Raw genomic sequence first — 16,426 nt, forward strand, 5'->3', positions numbered from 1 at the left:
ACTCGGGGCACGCTCAATTGTTAAAGGAAAGGAGTATCCAGTGGAATTTGGAAGGCCCAGATCTCATGACAATTCCACGGGTTCCCATACCAGTTGGGCCTTCTTCCTTCCAGAACGGTGTATGAAGACTCGGGACCCGGGAGGCCGCTCAGCTGCTTCATGGAGGAGCCGGCCCCCTACTCAGATGGTACTGGTGCTGCCGCAGGTGGAGGGAACTGCAGGTTTGCAGAGTCCCCAAGTCAAGATCAAAGGCTTCAAGCTCAACGGCTTAGAAATCCGGAGGTCCGAGGTTCACTACAGACGCCCCAGAACCGACCACATGGCCACCAGTCACCAGAACTGCCGGAAGGCTATGGTGAGAGGACACTGCGGCGTCCCTGACTGGCATCACATTCTTGCAGAGATCGCTGCTTTTGCAAGTGTTTTTAGTAACCTCGGCCCACCTTCCTCTGCCATTTGGCGACTGTGGCAAAGAGGTGATGAGTTTGGCTGACGGTGAATCCTCAGCAGTTGCTCTGGTCTCTCAGTTTAGAAATAGTGAGAAATTTTAGGCACGCTAATGCCAAAGAGAACACAGGTACTGTGTAAATAGATGAGGGAATCTGCTGTGGTCTGTGCCTAGAGTATAGGAAGGACAGCAGGGGACAAGGGTGAGAAGAAGGATCCCTTGACCCTCCCCCCCAAAGAGGACAGACGCGAAGGGGGCTGTAGTTTAGGCTTGGCAGATAATCCAGAAGCAAGAGCACGCAGAGAAAATGGGTGTAAAAGTCAGGTCAGTCTCAGGGTGGCAGAGAGGTGACAGATGTGCATAAAGGTGGCTCCTCCCGCTGGTGGCTCAGTGAGGGGAGTAAGACCCACCCAGATGTTGTGCCCTTTCCGGTCCTTTCCCAGTGAAGTTAAAGAGCGGTGAAAGGAAGTGTACAATCAGTGTGAACAGAATAGAGGAAGGGTCGACCACTCTGTGGAATCAGACTTCTCTAATTCTCTCCCGATTTCTTGTGCAGAACAGAGAACGACAGTACAAGGGCAAGTTTACTTTTTGCACACACAGACTGGAGTTAGCACGTGGCATGACCCCCGGATACCCAGGTAGGTTTGCTGAAATGCATACCATCCAAGCTGGTCTTCCAGCGGTTGCTATTCAGAGCCAGTCCCCTTCCAGATGTGTTGCTCTTAGTTTAAAAGTATGGATGAGTGAAATGAGAGTTGCTTCAATAAGGTGGGTGAGGTGTGAATGGGATGTATTTGAAATGAGGTTGTCTGTGAGTTGATGATTGCCAGAGTGGGCTCATGGGCGATTTCATTATGGTCTCTCTCAACTTTCTTATATGCTTAGAATGTTCTACAAAGTAAAAAGGAAATATAAGGGTGCTCTTACCCTTTCTCTCTTCTACTTGATTATCCCTCTTGCTCAGTCCCTGTGGGCCCATTCTGGGGAGATGAAGCCTTTCTGTACAAATCTCTTCTACAAGACTATACAGCTGAGCCTAGGTCAGAGAGCCCCCCAACATGCCCATAACAGAGTTGAGTTTCTTTTTTAAAATAGCATTACTACCTAATAAGACTTTTGGTAATGTTTATTTCCTTTTTATGCATACTTTGTTTCACCTGAGAATAAGCTTCCTGTCTTTGATTCTCCAAGTCCATGTTGAATTTACATTTCAGTATCTATAATTACAATGGAAATATTACCTGCAAATGAATGAGGTGTCTCTCCAGTACTCCCTGTAAGGAATGACAGGCTTTTGTGTTAATTACAAAAGCATCCCCGACAGAAATGCCGTGCCCCCTCCCCCACTGCCCCTGTCTTCTGTGGCTTGTACTGAAGTAATTAATCAAGAGCCTGATAGTGAGACTGCTTGCTTAACAAAAAGCAGCCTGAAAGCAAGAATGCCCGGGCTGATGCAGCTGCTCAGAATCAAATTTTCCAGCGCACATCGTACATCCCCCTTGACCTTGAAAAATCCTGAGCCCTCTGGGAGCTTTTCCGTGAAGAAACCTTTCTGACTTGGAGCATTTGATTGGACTTGTGAATGCAGGTAGCCTTCTGACAGCTTTGAGATGCCTCCCGCTGTGCTGGTCTCTCTAAGAAGTGATGTTCCTGGGGTAGACCTAGTCTTGCTTCTCTGTACTCAGTTGGATAAACCTCCCTGTTTCTTCCATTTTGGTAGAGACCTTAACAGTGTGAATTGTGATGAACTCGGACCACTGCCACCAGGTTGGGAAGTCAGAAGTACAGTTTCTGGGAGAATATATTTTGTAGATCATAATAACCGAACAACCCAGTTTACAGATCCAAGGTTACACCACATCATGAAGTAAGACTTTCTAAAAAATCTTTGTTGACCTCTTCCATTGACAACTGAATGTTTTCTTCTATTCACACTTTTCTTGATTTGTCTACTGCATTGTTTGTTGGACAATAACTATGAGCAAAATTGGGTAAATATTTAGTGGACAACTGCATATTTTAAATTCTTAAATTAACATGGATACTACTGAGGCCATATTTTATTGCTGCTTTTCCTACATGCAGCCTAAGTAAAAGTCACCAAGATGACAGTATTAAGCAGCTTCGTTGATGAAACTTCAGCACACGGTGCTCTAATGGCAGACCTGGCTCAGAGAATGAGAGGTATAGGAATGAGTTTGGGAATGACCTTGTGTTCCACATTCAGTGCTATGGATTTGTGATGTCCTCACGACAAAACATCTCACTTAGCTTTCCTACGTGGCAGCAGAACCTGAGCAGGGCAGATGCCACTTTGTCATTCCATGGATCCTAGTCCTTTATTTTACTGATACTTTGCCCTTAATGAACAGATTTAGGAGTTGAAAGGAGGGATGCTTAGCATTGGATTTCACTCAAGTTGTTTGCTCTTGTGTGTGTGGCCTCCTCCGTGATTATCTCCTTAAAAAAAAATTCCCATCAACCCAGTTTCATTCTGACTGCCAGTGTGCAGCTAGCTGTGTGCTGGTCAGTCTCATTGGTGTGTAGTAGATGCATGAGAAATGAGAGCAATTTCTGTTTCTGTTTGTAGCAAAAATGTACAAGATAAACAGTCGCTTGGAATTGGGGAATCTCCTTTATTGTACCCTAGGCCTATATGGAGGTGGATGTTGTTGTTGCACATCTGGGTACCTCCTTATGTCCTCAGAGAAAAGAACTCAACCTGAAGTTGTGTAACAAGTTCTTCTGGGTCCCTGCCATGTGCGGGGCCTTGTTTGCCACTCTTGGCCTTTGCTCCTGGTGTGACTTGACTGATTTTCTTCTTCTCCAGTCACCAGTGCCAACTAAAGGAGCCCAGCCAGCCGCTGCCGCTGCCCAGTGAAGGCTCCGTGGAGGACGAGGAGCTTCCTGCCCAGAGATATGAAAGAGATTTAGTCCAGAAACTCAAAGTCCTCAGACACGAGCTGTCACTTCAGCAACCCCAAGCTGGTCATTGCCGAATTGAAGTTTCCAGAGAAGAAATATTTGAGGTACAGAATTCATCAGGTGTAGAAAGTCAGCCCTGTGGATCAGCAGAGGGTGATGTGGGCTCCTTTGTTTTAAATGAACTGACCTGTGGGTGGGTTCCCATTGCAGCAAGTCCTGCTTTCTGTTTAGTATTTCAGGTGTCCATTCTGCTGCTCAGTGAAATGCAGGGCTAATGAAGACCGAGGCCCATGGAGAGAGAGGGACTATATTTCCTCAGGTGCTAACGGTTTGAAAACTAAGTAGATGGCTTCTGAGGTGAAAGCCAAGAGAGACATGCAGAAGCTAGCCCTCAGCCGCCTTGGGGCCCTGTCTGTGTTGTGCAGATTACGATTCTCTCCTCAGACCCAGTTGCTCCGGGCCCTGCTGCCTTCCATGGGGGCTCCACCATGGAAGCACTTTCTTCTCAGAGAAGCTTGGTGGCCAGGCAGCCTCCCTGTCATTTCCAGGCACAGGAAGAGCAGATGGTTCCTGGGAAGGGCACCATCAGAGTCCCTGAGCAGATAGGGCCCTTTTCTTAGGAAAGATGATCATGAGGCAAAAGCTCCCCTGTGTTTGGGCCATTTCTCAAACAGTGGGGACAGTGGCCAAAAATGACCAAATGAGACCATTCAGGAAGTGCACAGAGCTCCTCTCTGAGCTATGGCAGCTGAGAGAGGCCTGGGGTGCGAGACCCCCACTGCAGGGGGCATGTGCCTTCCCCCTGTGGGGAGAGTGCCCAAGAAGAAGGCCCAGGTGTGGGGGGGACACTGGCACAGCGGTGCTGGAAGAGTGAGGGGCTGCAGCGACCACTCCTGCCCACCGGGCAGCCCTCAGTGGTTGCCTGGAATGGAAAAGAGCTGAATTACTGCTTCCAGAACATGCTCACTGGTGTTCCCTTTCCCTCCTAGAATGGTAGAGTTTGAACTGTGCTAAACTTAAAGCTTGAAAAGATTCTGAAGTGCCCTTCACTGAGAACAGCTAAGTCAGCGGCCACTTGCATTCTGAGTGCCGAGTCTGAGGGAGGACGTGCCAACCTCGCGGCTCTGTGCTGCTTGTGTCTACTTAAACCCTTGCTACCTTTTCACTCTGGAAATCATGTGTGATTTTCCACTTAAAACAGGCACAAAATTCTTGGAACATCCAGACTCAATGACATCTTCATTTTGGTTAAAATACATAAATTTTTATAGGGCACATTAAAATTAATTTATGTAGAGAAAAATCAACTCTCATGAGGACATTTGTTCTTAAACCTTAGTGAGTGTGCTGAACCCAGACTTACGTGTTTCCTTCAGGATCAGTGTTCCCTGGGCTGTTTGTTTCGCTGTTCTCTTGAGGGAGAAGCTGTGGGAGAAGAGATGGAACATTCTAGAGCTAGTGGCAGTGCACTGGGGTAGGAACCAGAGGAGACTCGAGTGTGAATGGATGCTCCGTTATCAATGGAATCCTTTAAGAATACAAAACATTCAACAAAGAGCAAAAGAATAAGAGGTGTTCTTTCTCAACCTGTCTTGATCCCTAGGAGTCCTATCGTCAGATCATGAAGATGCGCCCAAAGGACCTGAAAAAGCGACTCATGGTGAAGTTCCGCGGGGAGGAGGGCTTGGACTACGGTGGAGTGGCACGGTGAGTGGATCTCGGCGTGACTGTAGCCGGAGCTTCAGAGAGGGTGGCGTGCTGCTACCCAGCGCCTGGGCAGTGCCAGTGTAGCCAGGGCTTCCCTGCTGGCCTAGCTAGCTGTCTGCGAGAGGGATCAGAGCTCAGGTGATGGTCTCTATTCTGTTACTTCAGTACAGCTAGAATTACACTTGCTGTCTTCAGCTCGGGCATCTGAACCTGGGCAGGAGGGCGTGCCAGTTGCATTGGTATCATGGGACTTTCGTAAGATACAATTTGGGTGAAAATAATTCAAGCAAATAATTAAAAAACCAGAAGAGCAAAAATCTACTTCTTGTGCAACCTCTCATTTCACCTTTGAGACAACCGCTCAACCTTGGCTCTTTTAGCTGATTCTTCTAACAGCATCTTTGCATCATTCAGTTGATCAAGTTCAGATGATTATGCCCTGATTTAATGATTTATGGTCATAGGTGCAGACCTGTGGTGACAAGGACTTAATTGCATGTGCTTACTTCCCAGTTAGTAACATCGATCTTTCTAGTCTGCCATTGTCTGTCCTTGTCACTGTATGTCATGTACTTACACCTGTGTTTTTGGTTCATCAGTTAGAAACATTATCTCTTGGTCTCTCATTTTCAAGAGGAAAAGATACTAATCTCCTCACTTCCTTCAGCCTTCCTTCTCCCTTCCATTCCGTCATCTGTGTATTACATTTCTATTGTCCATGGTTTACATTCTCTCTATTACCAAAAATTAAGTCAGTCTCCTGTACTTGTCTGATTATTAATTGTAAGGGTTAAAAATAATATACTAGCCAGGCGCAGTGGCACATGCCTGTAATCCCAGCAGCTAGGGAGGCTGAGGCAGGAGGATCACGAGTTCAAAGCCAGCCTCAGCAAGTGAGGTGCTAAGGAACTCAGTGAGACCGTGTCTCTAAATCAATTACAAAATAGGACTGGGGATGTGGCTCAGTGGTTGAGAGCCCCTGAGTTCAATCCCCAGTACCAAAAAAAAAAAAAAAAAAAAAAAATCAATATACTGTTTATATTATGATAAAGTAAATAATTGTTCACAAAGGGGTTAAACAGTATTCTATAATTTATATTTTTGGACAAATTTTAATTTTTCAAAGAAGTTCTTTTTTAACCAGGCTTTGTCTTTATTGCCCTTTTAAAATTAAAAATCCTTCAGATGGGCACAGTGGCACATGCCTGTATTCCCAGCTACTCAGAAGGTTGAGGCAAGAGGATCACAAACTCAAGGCCAGACTAGGCATTTTAGCAAGATCCTGCCTCAAAATAAAAAATGAAAAGGGTTGGGGCTGTGGCTCAGTCCCAGGACAGTGTCACACATTGTGTCCTTTGACATCCTCCCCCCTCTCCTTCCTGCCCTTAAGGACACCTGCCCTGTTTCCTTCTTAGAGGTCTCGTGTGGCCTCTCAGTGATGTCCCCGGCCTCCCCCTGCCCACTGTTGGCATGACCACCACTGCTCCTCTGCGTGGTTTGAGGCCTCCTCCCTTAGCTCCCGCCCTGTGTCACTGCCACCACCTGAAGGTGCTTGTGTGGTGTCTCTTGCCTGCGGCTCCCAGCAGACATGAGGTGCCCTCAGTGAGGGTGTCTTCTGGAGCTCAGGCCTGCACCCCAGTTCCTAGAGCAGCTCCTGAAGCTAAAAAGCTCACCTATCCATTAACATCCGCCGCAGGAATGGCTGCACTTTCCTTAAGTTTCTCTCCTCCAGTTCCTTTCTTCAGTCTTTCTGAATTGCCCCTTCACCGGATATTGGGTCCTGGACTGATCCTCTGTGTGTCTCATCTTTCTCCTTTCCTATGCCTTTTTCCCACCTGTCCACGATCCCGCTTTTTCTGGGAGATTTCTTCAACTTATCTTCCAGGGCTTCAAAAAATTTTGTCTTGAGTTTTAAAATCGCCATAGCATATTCATCTATTGAACTCCATGGTGCTAAATATAAAACAAAAGAATGAAACTAGGTCTGTCACAGGGTTGAGTCTTCTGGATGCCGCCATGGGAATTATAGGAGCTCCTGTCCCCTGTGCTGGGTACTGGAGAGATGGCAGAGCCAGATGACCCTCCTCTGCCCCTGCCACTCCTCCCTCACACACAGGAGCTCAATCGGATGAGGTGCAGGCGTTAGTCAAAGAATTATGCAAGCGAATATAAACCACAACCCTGGCAGGTCCTGCGAAGGAGGCTGTGCAGTGGCCGAGTGGCGGGAAGCTGACATGGGACAGCTTTGTGTCTCCGTCATGTTTTGGTCTGACCCTTTTTGTAACTTTCCCCAATTTTTTTGCACAGGTGATTTTTATTTGTGCTTACCCTTCCTGTTCTGTCTCATTTCTGTCTTTTCTGGAAGAGTAAGAAATGACAGAATAAAATTGGGGGCTGGTGTGACAACAGGCTGATCTGAGAGTTTTGAGGAAAAGGACACTTGGCCGTGGAGGCTGTGACTGGCTGCACACCTGCACAGGTGTTCGTGTACCCCATTCCTGGGTGGAGAGCCACCCAGCCACAGTGATTGGATCACACGGTTTCTATCTAAAGTGCTTTGTTTGTTTGACTTGTTATGATTTTGGAGTTTTTAAACAATAAAGTAATTCAAACATTAAAGGAATTCAGGAAAGAATCTAACTCATATATCCCATCCAGATTTAAAGCTCTTAAAATTTTAAATATTTAAACTAGTTTTTTTTTAAGGTACCAAACTAATAGATGTTTGTGGTAAAAAAGAAAAAGAATTGAACAGAAAATTGGAAAGGGAAAAGTCATTCTTTTCCCTTTTTTTGGTAGCAGGGATTGAACCCAGAGGTGGTTAACCACTGAGCCACATCCCCAGCCCCTTTTTAATATTTTATTTAGAGACAGGGACTCACTGAGTTGCAGAGGCTTGGTTTGAACTTTCGATCCTCCTGCCTCAGCCTCCCAAGCCTCTGCACCCTACAAAAGTTACATAACTCCTCTCCTGCTTCCCTAGACTTTGAAATGTTTTCAACTTCTGTAAAACATTTTACGGTAGAACATTTAAAACCAGAAATAAGCAAAAGAAAACATGAAAATGACCCGGAATCTTAATACTCAAGTTAACTATGGATAAAGTGGGGTCATATTATTTTATTGCCTTTTTATCAGCTAATATCACATCATTAATGTCATCACCTGAGATTTTGATCACTGCAGTTTTAGAGAAAACTTGAGAGGCAGGAAAGATGACGAGTACACTGCCAAGAATGCAGTCCTCTTACAGGGACTATATGTGTCGTTGGAGTTTTGGTCACTTCGTGATGACGGGTTGCTTCTGGGTGCTCTTCTGGGTTCTGTGAACTTTACTAGGCTCCTTGCTCAGTCTGTACTCCTCGGAGCAAGTGCCCTTTCCAATTTCTCACTTCACGTGACACTCTTGGCCTCCTGGGGCGTAGTGAATGAATCCTTTTGATAAGATCTGAAACCAGAAATGTTAGCACCTTTGAGATGTGTTGTTGTTGTTCCTAGGGAGTGGCTTTATTTGTTGTGCCATGAAATGTTGAATCCATATTATGGACTCTTCCAGTATTCAACGGACAATATTTACATGTTACAAATCAACCCAGATTCTTCAATCAACCCTGTAAGTATCTGTGAGTAAAGGTCGGGCATTTAGTTGGAGGAATTTTAAGAAGGATTTTCAGTTTCAGTCTGGGTTCATGGTTTACTCATGGTAGACCTAAAGACCAGGGTAAATAAAGCACTGGAGGGCTGGGGAGATAGCTCAGTCGGCAGAGTGCTTGCCTTGCATGCACAAGGCCCTGGGTTCGATCCCCAGCACTGCAAAATAAATAAATAAATAAATAAAGCACTGGAAGTTGAAATCAGGACTGAATTACAGAGGGTGAGTCCCATCCTGGACTTTTAGTGCTGGGGTTACCAGCATGTTGTTTTTGAGGAGAATACAGTGAAATCCAGCTGTTCACGCAGCAGAACACTTTATTGCCATTTGAGGGAACTCTGATTTGATGGCCCTGTTCGTTGAAGGTGACATTCTGAGAAGTGGATTAAGACACTCTTTGAGTTGGGGAGGTCCAAGCCTGGACCATGGGATTCCCCTAGAGCCATATCTGTCTTCAGTACTGTCTCAAGGCCCCTGAGAGGAAGCCAGGGCCCAGCTCTGTTTGAGTATTCAAATGTGAAAGAACCTTTAACCAGTGTGGAAGTGTTGACTAATTTTCTGAGATAACTTTAATTCAAGCCTGAAAGTAAAAAGTGAGGTTCCCTAGTTAAAAACCAGCACAGCTCTGGTTTTGGAAAGGTTCCCTTTTTTCTTGGCTATTCATACTTATTTTCCTCTGTGTCCCCTGCCACCCTCTTAGGATTCTTTTCTTTCCTTCTTGTGTGGGGAGGGGTGGTGGAGGAGGGAGGAAAGTCACCCTGGGCTCTTCCTTTCTTTTGAGTGAGACAGAAGGGAAGGGGAGGCAGGGTGGTTTCCTGGGCCTGTAGAGTGCACAGGGCCACCGTGCTTGGCTCGCTTCTCTGCTGTCACTATGGCGACACTCTGAATTTTGGAAGAAGGGTCTCCGCGTGTTCATCTTGCACTGGGTCCCTGCAGTTAGTCAGCAGTTCTGAGGACGAGGTGTCCTACTGAAACATACAGTGTTGTCCTGCTAATCTGCACAAAAGACATGCTCTGAATTTCAGCTACCAAGCAGCCTTATTCCATTTGGGGGAATGGAGTCAGTGCTCAGCTGCCTGTGGGACAGGCCCAAGAAGTTTGGAGAAGGCGGGAGATGCCCAAGGTGGCTGATTGTTCTCCTCATGAATTCGTGTTCTCTGGTGCCCCCTACAGGACCATCTGTCCTATTTCCACTTTGTGGGTCGGATCATGGGTCTGGCTGTGTTCCATGGACACTACATAAATGGGGGTTTCACAGTTCCCTTCTACAAGCAGCTTCTGGGGAAACCCATCCAACTCTCTGATCTGGAATCAGTGGACCCAGAACTTCACAAGAGCTTGGTGTGGATCCTGTAAGTATCCACTCACTGTTGAGCTAACTGAAAATTCACACGTAGCCCCATCTCGCATGCTGCTGTGTCTGTGGGTGTGCGCTTGCGCATGTGTTTGGGGGATGGGTATGAGACCGAAGAAGAGACGTAGAGAAACCACTGTACACAACCAGAACTGAGAGCAGGTTTGACACAATGATGCTTGCTCAGTGTCTCTTCACGGGCTAGTGTCTTTTGTCATTTCCTTGAATGATAGGCGTCAGTAGCTGTTCCTTGCCTGGTGTGTGCGTATGTGTGAGAGAGAGTGTGTGTGAGTGAGAGAGAGACAGACAGAGACACGGAGACCCCACAGTGTCTCCAGTTAATTTGTAGAAGTCCTGAGAAAGTATCAAGAGAAAATTAACACTTAGTCCCCTTTGCTTTAGAATCATCCTAAAAACTTTTCAGAGTGGCAGGCACAGGAAAGAGGGACCAGTAGGCGTGGCAGGGCCCTGCAAAGACCAAGGCCTGGCGTGGCAGGAGAGTTGCTGAGTGGAATCAGGTGTCAGCTGCCTCCTGTGCTTCACGGGCGCCACCTTGCGAGGGGCTTAAGACCATCCTGTGGGGACCTCTCACTCTGCCTGTGTCAAGAAGTAGGCCAGATTAGAGAGCCAGTGTGTACTTTCAAGTGCTTTTTTGCTGGAACAGATGCCTGCGTGGCTTCTCTGGGTGACCTCCCTTTAACTGGGCCACCTCTTCACCATCTCTCCCTTGTCCTCCCAGACTTATTACAAAGCACTTAGAACACGTGTTTCGTAAGATCACAGAATGGTAGAGCAAGCCACCACCCTCCTTCCAGTCAGCAGGCTAGGAGACAGGGAGGGACCCTGGCCCTGGAGCTGCGGCTTCTAGCTCTTTCCAACACCAGTACTCCACACGGCTCCACCCAGCTCTGTGTCCACTTAGCTCTCTCTACTGGATCGTTCCCTTCAGTGTTCCCCTAATGCCCCATGGTGGCAAAGGTCTCACTGACATTGGCCTTGTATCCACTTTTGACAGAGAGAATGACATCACCCCTGTGCTGGATCATACCTTCTGCGTAGAGCATAATGCTTTTGGGCGGATTCTTCAGCATGAACTGAAACCCAATGGCAGAAATGTGCCTGTCACAGAGGAGAACAAGAAGGAATATGTCCGGTAATGTCCAGGGCAGGCCTTGGTGGTGGCCTGGGGGTGGGGGCAGGTGCCTGGAGCTGTCCTGGGCACAGCTGGGTTCATGTTGGGGTCGACGTAGCTTCTTGCTGCTTGAGGCTCACTTGTGCTTGACAGCACTCATGACCAGTGTCACATGAACAGAGGTGACTTTTAAGAGCTGTCAGCATGGGGTTTCTGCTAGGAGGGACCCTGATGTGGTTGGAGCTGGCCTGTTAAAGGGACAGGGCCTGCCAACTCTGGGTACAAAGGTGGTCAGCCCAGGAGAAGGCAGCAGGCCTGGGAGGCTCCACGTTGCCAGCCTCAAGGGAGAAGTCCACTCCAGCCCCCGCACCTGCCTCTTGCTCAAGGCAAATCCACATAAGGAAGCTGTCACTTGGTTGGAAATTCAGAAACACGTGGCTTGTGTGCTCAGACTGCTGCCCATTTCTCACACTGATCCTTCTTTTACTGCCAAATGCACTTTTAAATGATGTCAGTTATAAACGACTGCCGCAGGTCAGGATAGATCCTGCTGGTTTTAGTCAGCAAAGCGTGAGCCGATTCATCCTCACTCGATGGCAAGCGAGGCACCGCCAGCCAGGGGTCTGCCTGTCTGAGTGGCGAGGCCAGGCTGCCTGCACCGCCCCAGCCTGCTGCACCGGCCCCCCAGCCCACTGCTGGGCCCAGGCCTTCTCCTGGCCTGCCTGGCCTTGCGTCTGACACGTGGCTTTTCTCCCAGGTTGTACGTAAACTGGAGGTTCATGAGAGGAATCGAAGCTCAGTTCTTGGCGCTCCAGAAGGGCTTTAATGAACTCATCCCTCAGCACTTACTGAAGCCCTTCGACCAGAAGGAGCTAGAGGTAGGTGCTCGCCTTGCTGGCAGCCCAGCGCACAAGCTCCCGCTGGCGGCGGCAGTCGTCTGTCAAGAGCCCGGCTGTGAGCGAGGCTTCTGTGACGTTGACAGCAAGGTGTCCCCTTGGCAGCAGGAGTCTGAACAATTCTGGGGGAATCGTTCAAGGTGCTTGTGATTTTCAGGATCTCTGGCACCGAGACTCCACGGCCCTCACTGGTGTGGTACCTTCAGACCAGGTGTTTTCTCTTCCGTGTGCCCATCTTCTTTTTACTCTGGCTGTTCACAGACTAAGAGTGCAGTGCTACTGTCCTAACTGATCGCACTTTGTGGACTTGACAGAGATTCATTCATCCCTTATCCATATCTGCCTGGTGCCAAGTGGCCCAAACCTTCCAGATTGTTCTATCTTTCTGCCACCAGTGAGAAGCTGAGAGCATGTGAGGCAAGAGTGCCTTTGGGTGGGACAGTCGTACCACCGCAAACCTTCACCCCATGCCACTTGCCAAGTTCCCTTCAGCCTGCGCCCTGGTGTATCGCGCGTGTCCTTGAGAGACACTGTGGTGGGGCCTTATTTTAAGTTAGCCTGGGACATGCTGCCCCGGGGTTCTGAGCTGTTCATGCCTCACCACCCAGAGCAACACCAGCCTGATAGTAATAACATCACACTGGTAGCCGTGCGCCTTTGTCCTCAGGCTGGGAGCCAGTCCGGAGGTGGCACCGTGCGTCTGAGCTGTGTGCAGCTTTCTTCTGTCTAAACATCTGTCCGGTTCATTTGGTCATAGCTGCTTATTGGCTTTGGAAATCAAGTTTTTAACCCCCTTCACATATCGAGCCAAGGAGGCATGTCAGGGAGGGGGCCTATATGCTTCGGAAATGACACCCCAAAATGCCTTCCCAGTTGATAATAGGAGGCCTGGATAAGATCGACCTGAACGACTGGAAGTCCAACACGCGGCTGAAGCACTGTGTGGCCGACAGCAACATCGTCAGGTGGTTCTGGCAGGCGGTGGAGACCTTTGATGAGGACCGCAGGGCCAGGCTGCTGCAGTTTGTGACCGGCTCCACGAGAGTCCCGCTCCAGGGCTTCAAGGCTCTGCAAGGTGACTGACGGGGGGGCGGGGCTGGTGCCACAAGCTGTCTTTTGAAATGTCACCTGCTAGAAAACCCTGTGGGCAACGTTCAGAACTGTGGAGGTACACAGCTGGCACGTGCAGGTCCCCATGGCCCGTGGCAAGGCACAGTTCCCACAGCCTCACTGTGGTCCAAAGCCAAGAGGGCCGGCTGGGCAGGGCCATGGCGAGGTCCAGTGAGCCAGCATTTCCCCCTGTGCGGGAGGCTGGGAAGAGCGTTGCTGGGAGCTACCCACAGTCCCCGGCCCCACAACTTGAGACTGCAGGTGACCCCTGGTTAGCCACAAAGCACATTGAGAGAAAAGGGTGTCCTGCTCACTCTGAGCCACTGAGGTCACTGTGCAGGCAACTGAGTTCCACAAGAAGGTTCCCTGGCTGCTCTGGGCAGGTGGCCTAGTGTGTCATCTAGGAGGGTCATGTGGCAGAGCTGGAAAGAGCAGGTGGGGGATGTGAACATCCTAAGATTTAGCTAATTGGACGTAAATATGGACAGGCATTCACATTCACTGCAGGTAGAGACTCTCCTCTCTGACTTGAGAACCTCTGAGTGAGAGGAGGGTCATCCAGGGGCACTCAGCTTAGGTCATAAGGCACTTGTCCACAGTGACGTCTGCCTCTGGGATGGCTGCAGGGGGTCCTGCAGGAGCGGAAGGGGCTCAAGACTGAGCACCCTGGAACACGGGCATGCTCACCTGTGCAGTCCCCCTGCTCCGTGCTTGGTGATCTACAAATTCCACTTTCAGTCCTCAAGACCCTGGAGGGCCAGGCCGAGCAGGGCTTTTCCCCGTTACACAGATGAACACCGGGGTCTTGGGATTTATTCCCCCTGGTAAGGGAGAAATAGATGGTAAGTGTTGAGCCAGGCCCAGATCCAGGTTTTGTGAGCCAAGACGGGTTCTCATTTCGTTGCTGACTTCTCCCCTGCAGGCCTGTTGCCACACATTCCTGTCCCCCAAAACTCCCTGTTGTCATTAGGGTCTTACCCATATCCTCCATAATCAGATAGAATTGGGCCACTTGTCCCTGTGGACTCTGCAGCTGGGGTGGCCCAGATGAGGGCTCGGGTGTGACCTGGGACCGTGGAAGGGCTCCTGTCCAGGACTGGAGTGGCTGGTGCTATGGAGTGGAGTGTGCACGCTGCCTCTGCAGGGCAGGCGGGGGTCCCGCCACGGGGACACACCAGGCTCCAGGCAAGGCACTCCCCCCAGCAGCACCCTGTCTTCTGGAGCACCACTTCCCAGGGGAGGGGACCCAGAGGGTGCAGCCTGAAGAGGGAGGAGCGACCAAGGGCCTAAGGCTGAGGGAGCCACGTGGGCCTCCCAGTGGCCACAGGGACCTGTGAAAGGCAGTGGTCTCCAGGTTGCCATCTCTGCTATGGGCCCCAGTACTGCTGCTCAAGGTGGCCAGCCTTTCCGGTTGAGGAAGCCTGCAGACACAGAGGCGGACACCAGCCCAACAGGCCCACAGCCTCTGCAGCTCCCTGTCCAAGCGCCCTGGGGCCCTCAGGAGTCCACAGGAGGGGTCCCTGAGTTTGCAGCAGCAGCTGTGGTCTGTGCTGGCCTGCCTGATGTCACCTGGGGCTGAGTCTGGAAAGATCCAAGCAAGGAAGAGCCCAGTGGTTGGTAAGGGTGGGTGCAGACAGATTTCACCCGACACCCTTGCAGCTGCTCACGCAGGGGGATTCTCAACCTCTGGGTTCTGTCCCTGGGTTGTTCTGAAATTTCTTATTTCTGTCATTCAGTGGCCACTGCAGGTGTCTCCTAAAACTGGCCAGGGGCTTATGTTGTTAGGTGGCCATCACAACAGGACAGCTTGCCCGGGTGCTGGGGCTGAGGTGTGTGGGAGCCGCCGGCGGCAGCTCCGGGCCTTTGCCTGCGAAGTGCATTAACTAGAGTGTCGTTCTGTAAGGTTCTACAGGCGCGGCAGGGCCCCGGCTGTTCACCATCCACCTGATCGACGCAAACACAGACAACCTGCCCAAGGCCCACACTTGGTAAGAACCTGCTGCGCCGTGGAGTTGGGTGTTCCCGCAGCCAGCTCCAGAGGTGCGCCTTTCACCCTGCGCTCAGCCATTTTCTCATCCGTGGGGCTCTGCATTTCATTTCTGCAGAGTTGAGGTGGTGCTGGCGGCAGCACTTGTGCCCAGTGGGACAGCACTTTACAGGCTACCAGAAGACTGTTCTGACATGGAATAGTGGACCTGGTATTTTGCTCTGTTGGTGGCTCCCACTTCTTAGGCTCGAGTGACCCTCTTTGTTGGACCTTGTTTTTGGTACCAGGGATTGAACCCAGGGGTGCTTAACCACTGAGCCACATCCCCAGCCATTTTTTGTATTTTATCTAGAGACAGAGTCTCATTGATTGCTTAGGGCCTCGCTAAGTTACTAAGGCTGATTCTGAACTCCACATCCTCCTGTCTCGGCCTCCTGGCCGCTGGGATTACAGGCATGTGCCACATTGCCTGGCTTCGCTGAGTCTTGCTGTATGTGTATACATACGTGTGTTTGCCCATCTGAAGGGAAGCTGTTTTTACTTTGGATTTATTGCTTATCACTTCATCTAACATTTCTGGGTTTCCACTTTCCTTCTTGTATCTTTGCCTGTGACCAGTGTCCCTTGTCTACTGAAAAATGTTTTCTCCCTAAATCTTAAGCTTAAAAGTTAATATTCATAGTGGATTCTTCCATTGTGGTTTAAATGTCCAGTTCATACATACAGTTTGTCCCAGGACCACTTACCTCTCCTTCAGGTTCCAAACATTCCTGGGGTGTTAAGTGATCTGATAGAATGTTGCCAATTGGGAACCCAGAGGTATGGATTCAAGTGCTGGTCCTGATTCCCTCCAAAAATGGGACATGGGGCAAACCACTTCATATCCTAACCTGGTTTTCCACATCTGTAGATGGGCTAATGCAGCTGTTCCCAGGACAGCTGTTCCTGTTGTGGGACAGGAAGTCCCTGCCTGAGCGTGGCTGTGGCATCGGACAGGAAGGCGCCATGTTGGCCACGGAGCCACTCTTCTGCTCAGGAGGCCTCTGTCCTCTAACACTTTAGCACTGGTGTAAAACAGTCATAAAAATGTCCCGATGTGAACGCTCTAGAATCAAGGAGGGCCACTGCAGTCAAGCCAGCTCTTGACAGAGCTGCTTCAGCTGCCTGATCCCAGTGATCCACAGGTCACTGGGTCCCCTGGGTGGCAGTTCT

The 16,426-nt window shown here is 49.6% G+C and overlaps 1 protein-coding gene across 3 annotated transcripts in view; it reads left to right on the top strand.

Moving 5' to 3' along the window:
• The window catches only part of Smurf1 (SMAD specific E3 ubiquitin protein ligase 1), a 96,185-nt gene that overhangs the window by 75,980 nt on the left and 3,779 nt on the right, over positions 1 to 16,426 (top strand). The window contains exons 7-17 of one of the 3 annotated variants that reach the window (XM_047533289.1): positions 114 to 355; positions 1,005 to 1,089; positions 2,172 to 2,318; positions 3,282 to 3,480; positions 4,980 to 5,083; positions 8,582 to 8,696; positions 9,909 to 10,087; positions 11,105 to 11,242; positions 11,979 to 12,099; positions 12,991 to 13,192; positions 15,131 to 15,215. In XM_047533289.1, coding sequence (XP_047389245.1) covers positions 114 to 355; positions 1,005 to 1,089; positions 2,172 to 2,318; positions 3,282 to 3,480; positions 4,980 to 5,083; positions 8,582 to 8,696; positions 9,909 to 10,087; positions 11,105 to 11,242; positions 11,979 to 12,099; positions 12,991 to 13,192; positions 15,131 to 15,215 — 1,617 coding nt within the window. The remainder of the gene's footprint in view (positions 1 to 113; positions 356 to 1,004; positions 1,090 to 2,171; positions 2,319 to 3,281; positions 3,481 to 4,979; positions 5,084 to 8,581; positions 8,697 to 9,908; positions 10,088 to 11,104; positions 11,243 to 11,978; positions 12,100 to 12,990; positions 13,193 to 15,130; positions 15,216 to 16,426) is intronic. The other 2 variants (XM_047533290.1, XM_047533291.1) reach the window with 2 other exon arrangements.

Source organism: Sciurus carolinensis, chromosome 18 (assembly GCF_902686445.1).
Source record: "Sciurus carolinensis chromosome 18, mSciCar1.2, whole genome shotgun sequence".
NCBI lineage: Eukaryota > Metazoa > Chordata > Mammalia > Rodentia > Sciuridae > Sciurus > Sciurus carolinensis.